We start from the raw sequence: 10,766 nt of genomic DNA, 5'->3' as shown, positions 1-10,766 counted from the left end.
ACCAAATCACCCACGACATCTTCTGTCACTACCTCTTCAAGTTGCGTGTGATGTCCCAATTCTAGCATATCTTCCGAAAACTAAAACACCTCTTTCTGAGTATCACTAGTGCCCTCTCATATCTCCTATATCCAAGACACTATATATATATGTAATTCAAGTTAGCATGCCTCGATACCCTCATGCGTGTCATAGGTTTGACATTGCCTACGTAGGCAGTCCAAACTATCATATATTAATAACCTCACGTGTCTTCTATGTTCTACACCACTAACGATGGCAATTTTATTTGATGCACTTTAGCACTCTTATTTGCCTCCCATGCCCGACACTTCTACATAGTCAATTGAAGTCAACACGACCCGATGCCTTTATGCATCTCCTACATCCTATGCTCCATATCCTTACAATTCAAGTCAGTATGCTTAGACACCCTCACCATTATCAAAACCCTTTTATGCTACTTGCATGTGACACTCCTTACCAAATTGATTCAACTAGGTGCAACTCGATGCCCTCGCATATCTCATACAATCGATACTCTCAATGTGGCAAGTTTATATTGGAACATGCTGATTACCCCACTCCTCTCTTGCATCCAACATTCTTTATATGGGGCATGTTAAGTTAGCACACTCCAACATTATCGTGCATCTTCTGTGTGCAATACTCCACACACTGGTTATGCATGTCGGCGTGGTCTGATACTCTCAAGTGTCCCCATGTTCCATGTGCCCTATGTAAACAAAGCATGTAGGCATCGCTTAACTACTTTTGGTGTAGGTTTTTAGTTATATAGTTTTTGAATCCGACGTATTCTAATGCAACCAACCCTTTTCCCAAAACACGATGTGAGGTAAATTATATGACTATATTTGACAACCAATTAGAACTTGATATATGGCATCTAGCCAAACTATATACAAGATATCAATACTCAATGTATCACTTATTGAGACCTAAGAACCCAATCAACATGTGATGGTATGACACTACCTTAGCATTATGGTTAGTTTGATGATGATGTGTCACGGCGTACACATACCTAGTTATCATGACATCTAAAAGTTATATTCCATTCGGATACCCTAGCTTTGGGGTCTATAAAAGGATTGCTTCTCAAGGTAGATGCAAATCTTCTAATAGTTATATGTTAGTCTACCACATCTTTAAGTTGGCTATGACATACCAAGTGCACCATGCATTTAGATGGTTGTTAAGTCTCCGACTATTGCATCACTAAATCACTCGCAACATTTTCGATTGCTACTCATCCAAATTCTAGCATATCTTTGATTTCTACTCATCCCAATTCTGGCACATCTTTGGGGCAACCAAAACACCTTTTGAGTAGCATTGATGTCCTCTCATATCTCCTACATTCGACACTTTGTATACAAGCAATTTAAGTTGATATACCCTGATACTCTTGTTCTTCTCATGAGTCCAACACTCCCTCTATAGGCCATTCAAGATAGCACATGGCAATGCCCTCATGTGTCTTCTATGTACTATGCCCCTAATATGGACAATTTAAGTTGGTATGCCCTAGCACCTCCTCCACAATTCTACATAGGTAGTTGAAGCTGACATGCCATAATGCCCTTGTGCATTTCCTACGTCCTATACTCTCTACCTTAACAATTCAAGTTGGTGTGCCCAAACGCCTTCATGTGGGCCCTACATATAAAACTATAAACATTGGTAGTTTAAGTTGACATTCTTAATGTCCTACTGTCTTTTGCATTCGACACTCACTAGTCAATCGGTTCAACTAGGCACGAGGGAATGCCATCACATGTCTCTTGCATTACACAATCCCTAAATGGCAAGTTCATGTTAACACATGTCAATGCACTCACTCCTTTCTTGCATTCAACACTCTCTGTGTATGGTTCAAGTTAACACTCGAATATCATTGCATAGCTTGTTTGTCCACACTCCATATCACTTATGTCCAACACTCCAATCTATTTGAAGTTGCATTGATGTCCTCTCAAATCAAAGATAGATAATATTTTGATTCTTATAAAAGATAGCTCAAGTAGAGAAATCAAAAGAAAGTTCATGATTCGATTGGAAAATTTTCATTCAAATTCAATTTGTCAATTCCAAACTTATCATCAAAATCAGTTTTCTTAATTCAAGAGATAACTTAAAATAGATTCATCACTAAGAATTACTTGTTGAAAAATTGAAAAGCTTTAGAGATATTTTCAAGAAACATGCATTCTCCCTTTTAGTTGTTTAAATTTATGTGATTTATTTCATACAAACATGCCTTTGTCTTTTATGCCAAATCAAAACATGCATCAGCGTTTGAAAATTGAAAGAGCAAGATTTATCATAAAAATCATTAAGATCAAAAAATGTAACACATAATTCCAAAACATATGATTTCAAATCATCATTACTTCAAATCCTCATGTATAATGTAAAATCATCAAGCATGATACCAAACCTTTTAACATTTTCATTACATCATTAAGTGAATCTAACTCTTCATGCTTAGTCTTCCATACAAAAGCCATGCATCATTATTTATAATCGAAAAGAAATATAAAAATTATTAAGATACATATTATTGCTTCTTAAAATATGCATAGAATTAATCTTATTTGGTGTACAAATTTTATATTTAATTTTAACATTTTTATTCCTTTATCATAAAACATGTTATTGTCATGATAATTTTTTTTAATAATTTATATAAACTAATAACTCATGAAATATATCAAGTTATTTCAAAATAAGGCAAATACATTTCTGATGAGTTACATACCTCATTATGAAAGGCCACCTTATCTTTGTTGGTTTGCTTCTCATTTTCGGATGCGCTCGATTCGTCCTTGAGTGCTTCCTTCTTTTTTGGTAACTTCTTATTTAGTTTTATATACTCATTTTGGAGTGCGCCAGTTTCTTACATTCATAGCAAGTAGTTGTGTTCTTTTTAAGTTTACTTTTACTCTTTGATTTTTGTTTAATGAACTTTTTAAATTTTATAGTGAGAAGTTCTATGTCATCATCATCATCACTTAAGTTTTTACTCGAGTGATCTTCTTTTGTTCTAAGTACAAAATTCTTCTTATTCTTTGGAAGGTTGTTCTCAAGTTCATCATGTGTCACGTAAGTTATTTCATAGGTCATCAAAGACCCGATAAGTTCTTCAAGTGAAAATTTGTCCAAGTCCTTTGTCTCTTGTATTAAAGTTACTTTTGAATCCCAATTTTTAGGAAGAGAACGTAAAACTTTATTTACAAGTTCTAGATTCGAAAAACATTTGCCAAGAGCTTTTAAACTATTAATGACATCCATAAAAAGGGTGTACATATTAACGATAGTTTTGCTTGGCTTCATTCAAAACAATTCAAAATTATGCCTCAAAAGATTAATTTTTGAATCTTTAACTCTACTAGTACCTTCATGTGTGATTTCAAGAGTGTGTCAAATGTCATGCGCAATTTCGTAAATGAAAATCCAATTAAACTCGTTTTTATCCAAAGTACAAAACAAAGTATTCATAGCTTTTGCATTCAAGAAAAAAGATTTTTTCTCAAAATCACTCCATTCATTCATAGATTTAGAAGGTGTTTGACAACCAAGTTCAACAATATTCCATAAATCAAAGTTCATAGAAAGTAAGAAAACTCTCATCCGAGTTTTCCAATAAGTGTTGTCCGTGCTATTGAACATAGGAGGACGAATGATAGAGTAACCCTCTTGAAAGCCGGAAAGAGTCATTTCTCTTGAGTGTTAAACCAAATGAGAAAAAAGTGGCTCTGATACCAATTGTTAGGATCGAGTCGGCACTAGGGGAGGGGGGGGGGGGGGGGGGGTGAATTAGTGCTTTCATTAAAATCACCGATTTGAAAAACTTTCATTCGATGAAAAACGACATCGGAAAGATGTTAACTTGAAAACATACGAAAGCATAGTGAATAAGTAAATAAAGCTGTTTGCAATAAAAGTAAAGAGTTTAAAGTAAATGCAAATAGAGTTTTATAGTAGTTCGGTCATCGTGACCTACATCCACTCTCGATTCTTTTTCCGTCGAGGCTTTCGGCATCCACTAATGGTCATCCTTCAATGGACGAAGACTAGCTACCCTTACAACTCTATTCTCCTTTTGACAGATTCAAGAGAAAACCTTTATACCCCCACTTACTCCTCTCTTAAACAAAAATCAATACTTAGACTCAAAGAGGAGAACTCTCACAAGATTACAACATAATTTTCTCTTATTTTGTCTTCAGTTCTTGTGTTTATGAGCAGGGATGAGAGGGGTATTTATATGCCCCAAATGAATTTAAACTTGGAGCCTAAAAGTGTCTCATCCTCAATTTTTGGGGTACTAGCGATACCACCACCTGTGCTAGGCGGTACCACTGCTTGTGCTGGGTGGTACCACCGTCTGACACAGTTTGGAAGACTCTGTCCGAGCGGTACTACCACCTAACACTGGGTAGTACCACCACCCAATCTGGCGGTACTATCGCTTGACACAGTCTTAGAGACTGTGTCTTGGAGACTGAGCCACTAGCGGTGCCACCACCTGACCCAACTTTTGGATCATTGGATGGGCCTTTCTCTTGGCCCAAAATAGCCCTAATTCGGGCCCAGTTATCCCCTAATTGAGTTAGTATAATTACATTCTAAACCAACCTAATTACAACTTAAACTACTTCGATCTAGACAAATTATTACAATCAAGAATACTAAGTTGTCTGGCATGTCATTGGTTCATCTAACACTTCGTCTGATCCTTTGACGCATCGTCTTCTCCTTCGGCGTATTGCCCAATCGGCATGTTACCTTCTCGCAACATCCAATCTCTTTGGTGCAATGTTTGATCTTCTTGGTCGATGCTCAAACTCATGGCACAAAACCTTCTGCTGACACGTCGACCATTCCTCCGGTCTTACATCCAATCTTGTAACATATTCAATTCTGGCCTAACTTATTATTCTTCCTGCTTTAATTAATCTGTCTCTTCTTGATCGAAGCTAGTCCTGCGTCACTTAAACACACATTAGATCACAAACTTTATTAATTGATTTCATCATCAAAATATGAGATTCAACAATGATCACTAAGTATGTGTAGGTAATGGCACATCATTGTCATACTAACTATGCATGCTTAGGTGGTGCCACATCATCACATGCTAGATAGGCCTTAAGGGACCAATAAGCAAAATACATCGAGCCTTGGTTGCTTGTCTATAGTTTGACTACGTGCCACATGTTGAGTTCTATTTGGTTGTTAAATATAGCCATATCATTTGCCTTACATTGTGTCTAGGGAAAAGGGTTGGTTGTACAAGAGCATGTCTGATTCTAGTACTGCCCACAAGCTCAGTTAGTGTAATGTGCATAGGATGTGGTGACACTCGAGATCATCAGAGCGTGTTGACATAAACAATGAGTGCTCAATGAATATGATGCACGATGAAATTTGGGCATGCTATCTTGAACCGATCACGCATAGAGTATTTGATGCAAGAGAGGAGTGAGAGCATAGCATATGCCAACATATACTTACCACATAGGGAATGTCAAATGCAGGATACATGTGAAAGCATTGAGCTGTGCCTAGTTGAACTAGTTGTATTGGAAGAGTTGAATGCAAGAGACATGGTAGGACACTAAGAATGTTAACTTGAACTACCAATGTAGGTACTTTCATATGCAAGGGCCACTTGAGGTCGTTTAGGTATACTGATTTGAATCGCTAAGGTAGAGAGTATCAAACAAAGGAGATGCATAAGGACTTTATTGCATGTCTACTTCAATTGCCTGTGTAGAATTGTTTGACTGAGGAAGCGGATAAGAGCATTAGGGCATACTAACTTGAATTGTCCATCTTACGGGTATAGTACTTAAAAGACACAATAGGGCATTGGCATATGTTGCCTTGAAGAGGGGGTGTTAGACCCAATAAGAAGCACAAGGGCATCGGGGCATGCCACCTTAAATTGCTTGTATACAATACGTCGAATGTGGGAGATACAAGAGGACATTAGTGCTACTCAAAAGGTGTTTTAGTTGTCTCGAAGATGTGCCGGAATTGGGACGTCACACCCAACATGAAGAGGCAACAATCGAAGATCTCATGACTGATTTGGTGATGCAATAGTCGAAGACATCACGACAATTTAAATGCATTGTGTACTTGAAGACATGGCAAACTAAGATATAACTATTAGAGGGTTTTAGTATGACTAGAGAAGTAATCCTTTTATATAGGCCTGAAGCTAGGGTGTATAAATAAAATATACCTATCAGTTGTTATGATGACTAGGTATGTGTAGGCAGGGGCACATCATTATCATACTAACTATACATGCTTAGATGGTGCCACATCATCATATGTTGACTGGGCCCTTAGGGTCCAATAAGTGACATTCATTGAGCCCTGATCACTTGTCTATAGTCGACTAGATACTATGTATCGATTCTATTTGGTTGTCAAGTATAGTCATATCATTTGCCGCACATTGTGTTTGGGGAAAAGGGTTGGTTGTATTGGAATAAGTCGGATTCAGAAACTCAGACAAATATTACATGCAGTAAATGCTTCTAAATAACACCCACATGCTCTGTTCATGTAGGGTGCATGGGACTTGAGACACTCAAGAGCATTGGAACATACGGACATTAACTACTAGCGAAAGTGTGTTGAGTGTTATACACGAGATGTGCAACTAGATTAAGGTGTCCTAATTTGAATGGTGCACATAGAGAGTTTGCAATGTAAGTGAGGGACGACCATATCGATCAAGATAATATGAACTTGTCATATAGGGAGTGTCGAACGTAGAAGATGTACGTAGGCATTAAGCTAGGCTTAGTCGAACTAGTTGTATAAAAACTGTCAAACACAAGATATAATAGGATTTTGAGAATGGTGATGTCACGGCCTTTGTCCTCGATAATCAAGGTATCCAAGACATTGAAGGAATGTAAGGGAAATAGATGTCAAATATACGTTAAATAGGGAAGCCCGGTCTAGAATTAATGACGATGATGATGGAGGGGCTGGATGAGTTGTAAAATTAATCCATTGTGGTAGGTGAGGAATAGGGATAAGCTGAGAAAGTTGGTGAATCACACATATTTTTGGTAGAGAAGGGAAGGGAATTAATGAAGTAGCAAGGTTAATATGGAACGTAGAACCAATTGCTAGGCAAACAATTTTTGGTGATGAAAGGGAGCTAGCAATGTAGGCAATACAAAATGAATAGAAAAAATAATAATTATATCATCGTCTGAATACAATGAATAATGTAAAAAATGTAAATTAGAAATCTGTGTTATATGCGTACCAAATTTGATCGGGAAATCGTCTATATAAACACCAAAGACGGTGACCGCAAAGTACATACAGTACTTCTAGTGAAGAGAGCGCGCGAAAGCGAAAGAGAAAGAGAAAGAGAGAGTAAGAGAGAGTAAGAGAAAGCGACAGAGAGAGTGGTGCAGCTAGCCATGGCCATCAACGTGGGGAAGGCAAACCTTGTGGAGCAATTGGAGCTCATCCTCAGTCTCCGTGGCTCCTACCCGATAGTGGCAATCGATACGGAGTTCCCGGGGTTCATTCGCGACACCCCTCGCAATGCCACCGAGGAAGAAAGATACAATGACGTGAAGCACAACGTGGATAACATGCACCTGATCCAGCTGGGCGTCGCCTTGTTCGACGAAGGCGGCAACACCCCATGGCCGGGGTGCTGTTGGCAGTTCAATTTTTCGGATTTCGATCCCGATGTGGATGCTTCCTCTCCCGACTCCATCGAGTTGTTGGTACAGAGCGGGCACGACTTCCAGCAAAACCGACTACACGGCATCGACGCGCAGCGGTGCGCCTATCTGGTATGCGTGAAGCTCTTCTGCCAACCCTACAGCTCCAAGTATGTTACGTTTCATGGACTCTACGACGTGGCATTTGTGATAAAGATGATCACCCGAGCCCCACTGCCCAACACCTTGAACGAGTTCTCCGATTTGGTGGGGACCATCTTCGGCCAGATTTATGATCTCAAATATCTATCTCGATTTTGTGGAGGACTGCGTCGGGGAGAGATTGGTTTGGTGGGACTATCAAGGTTATTGAACTTTGAACCCGTAGGGATCCGTCACCAAGCAGCATATGACAGTCTACTAATTGGGGCACTCTTCAACAAAATGAAGCAACGAAGGCATAACATAGAGGACGACAGATCTGCATCGGTCCTCTATGGTATAGAGAATAGATGCGTCAAGAACAGGACTCGAAGGATTGACCGAAGAGGTCGGCCTTACCCAAGACGGCAGCAACACCCATTGGCTGCCATGGGGTTGGCGGTTTAATTTAGTACATGTACGAAAAGAATGTGCTCAGCAGCACGTACTACTGCTGCGGCCACCAGAAGTCGATGAGACGACAACGATGCATGCGCACCGGTGCTCGTACGTATCCGACGTATGCAAGCATGGGAAACAGTAGCCGACGACGCACCAACGAGCCCTACAGGTCCACTGCTCAGGGAAATCTTCATCGAGGTGAAGCACGCAACAAAGTTACCTACGACAACGATCCAGGATATGCATATTTATTTGCACGTATGAGTCTCTACTACGGTATAGGGACCAACTCGATGGAGATCAGTTAGAAGGGGAATCCAAGGGGTGCCACGTCCACCGCATCATATGCGACCCTCCACCTCATCCTGCTACTGCTACCTACACACACACACACACACTATTCCTACTACATCCGTGGAGGCTTCCTCCCCACGTGGCGGTCTTCTAAGCTTATGGTTCACCAACCCGCTGCTTGCAGTGACAACCGTAATTGTCACATATTCTTATGGATCGAGAGGTTTAACCATTTATATTTTACTTGGCGAGTTCTTGGAAAAAAATCCTCTTTGGGCTTTTCCCGAGAAGCACCTCTCGTTTTCAGAGTTCTCATCGTCTCTTTTTTTCTAATACGTGAAACACCTCCAATCACCTATCACTTTTCATCCTTTTTTTTTGTCCTTTGGACCGATCCATATGTGAACAATTCAGTTACATCGTTTTTATACTACGTTATAGTACATTTATTTTTTGTAATTGTCACATATCTTTTTTTTTTCGTCCTTTGGACCGATCCATTTGTATTTAGTGATTTTCTATCAAACTTCACACGTATTCTTAGTCAGATTAGAGTGCACATATATTTTCCACGTCAACTTTAACAAATTATATCATAAGTGCTAAGTCAGATGTTGGTTGTTCTATGTGGGTGATGATTTAGATCCAACCAAGATTTTATTCTCAATTTGTCTTAGGAGGGTATGGTGTCGAGCAAAGGAAGAGTTCCCCTATAAAACTTCATTAAGGGTATGGTGGATAATACCCCTCGAATGTTTAAGTTAGTTTTTTATTCGAACAATAAGGTTAAATGTTGAATGTATAGAAATACAATAATATAAGAGCGAGTTAAGAGAGTTCATGATATACTTCTGATCCAACTAAGGTTCTTTTCTTCATCTATCTTAGGATGGGATGGTGTCGAGCAATGGAAGAGTTTGAGTCGAGACCCTACTAAACTATATTAGGGGCATGTCTGATAATGACCAACCAATGCTTTAGTTAGTTTCTTGTTTAGGCGATTAGGTCAAGTGTCAAATATATAGAAATACAATAGTATAAGAGTGAACCTAAGATTTCATGGCATACTTGAGAGCCCCTTTTATAGTTTAACGTGTGATCGTTGGGTTCAAGGACATGATTAATGGCATAAACAATTACACGCTCCATCCGACCATTAGTGTGATCGTGCAAGGGTAACAGTCAGTTGAGTCATCTTCTCATTTGTATCATCTTCTCATATATTGTGACATGTTGACTTGAATTACAATTATACGTAGTGTCAGAGATATAAGAGGGCATCGATGCTACGTGGAAGGTGGTGTTGCGATTGCCTTAGATGTGCCAGAATTGACACCCAACATGAAGAGGTAGCAGCAACCTAAGATGTCGTGAGTGACTTAGTGACCCAACAGGAAGAGACATCACGGCCATCCTGAATGTGTAGTGTACTTGGGATCTCATAGCCAAACTGAACCTTGCAGATCCAAATTTATGCAAGCATGTTACTAGATTTAGTCAAACTAATTTCGATTGCAGGGAATCTGATTGTGATTCATATTCTAATTCCAAGGACGAATCACCAACACCATTATAAATCTAGTTTCTCTATTATATTCGGATACGAATTGAACTTTCGCAACGTTCGATCGAGCTTCACACATATTCCTGGTCGCATTGGAGCGCAGATATGTTTCTTTCGCAGCATTGGCTAAAATATCGACCCTATTTTCTTTCATTGTTATGTGTGAGTAGAGAATCTTTGGGTAGAGTGGCTATTGGCTCGAGCAAGGAGAGGATTATGTACCAAGTTTAATTAACATTACTACTATACAAGTTCAAAAGGTAAGAGTGTCCTAAGAAAAAATTTCGAAAAATTAGATAATTAATATGAGTAAATAACCAACAAATGAATAATATATGCTCCACCCTCCGCCATGGCTTCGAAGAAGATAGATACGATTACTTGACGTAAAACGTCGTTCAGAGTGTTGTTGGTAGTTTAATTTTGTAGATTATGATATGGATGTGGTTGCTGCTACGAAACACCACAACTTCTGGAGAAATCTATTAGGAAAATAATTCTTTTCACTCTTTGTGTATCAAAATGGGTTCCTCATCAAAATACCAACTTGATATCAAAATAAAAATATC

At 39.0% G+C, this 10,766-nt stretch overlaps 1 protein-coding gene across 1 annotated transcript; it reads left to right on the top strand.

Moving 5' to 3' along the window:
- Positions 1-7,484: 7,484 nt before the first annotated feature.
- On the top strand, positions 7,485-8,345 carry LOC135629164 (probable CCR4-associated factor 1 homolog 6). Its single transcript, XM_065136354.1, has one exon. It carries the CDS (start codon positions 7,485-7,487, stop codon positions 8,343-8,345), a length of 861 nt encoding a protein of 286 aa, XP_064992426.1.
- The last annotated feature ends 2,421 nt before the right edge of the window (positions 8,346-10,766 follow it).

This window comes from Musa acuminata, chromosome BXJ3-1 (assembly GCF_036884655.1).
Source record: "Musa acuminata AAA Group cultivar baxijiao chromosome BXJ3-1, Cavendish_Baxijiao_AAA, whole genome shotgun sequence".
In the NCBI taxonomy this organism is placed as follows: Eukaryota; Viridiplantae; Streptophyta; class Magnoliopsida; order Zingiberales; family Musaceae; genus Musa; species Musa acuminata.
Note: the sequence above shows the minus strand (reverse complement) of the source record. Positions and strands in the feature narration are given on the sequence as shown.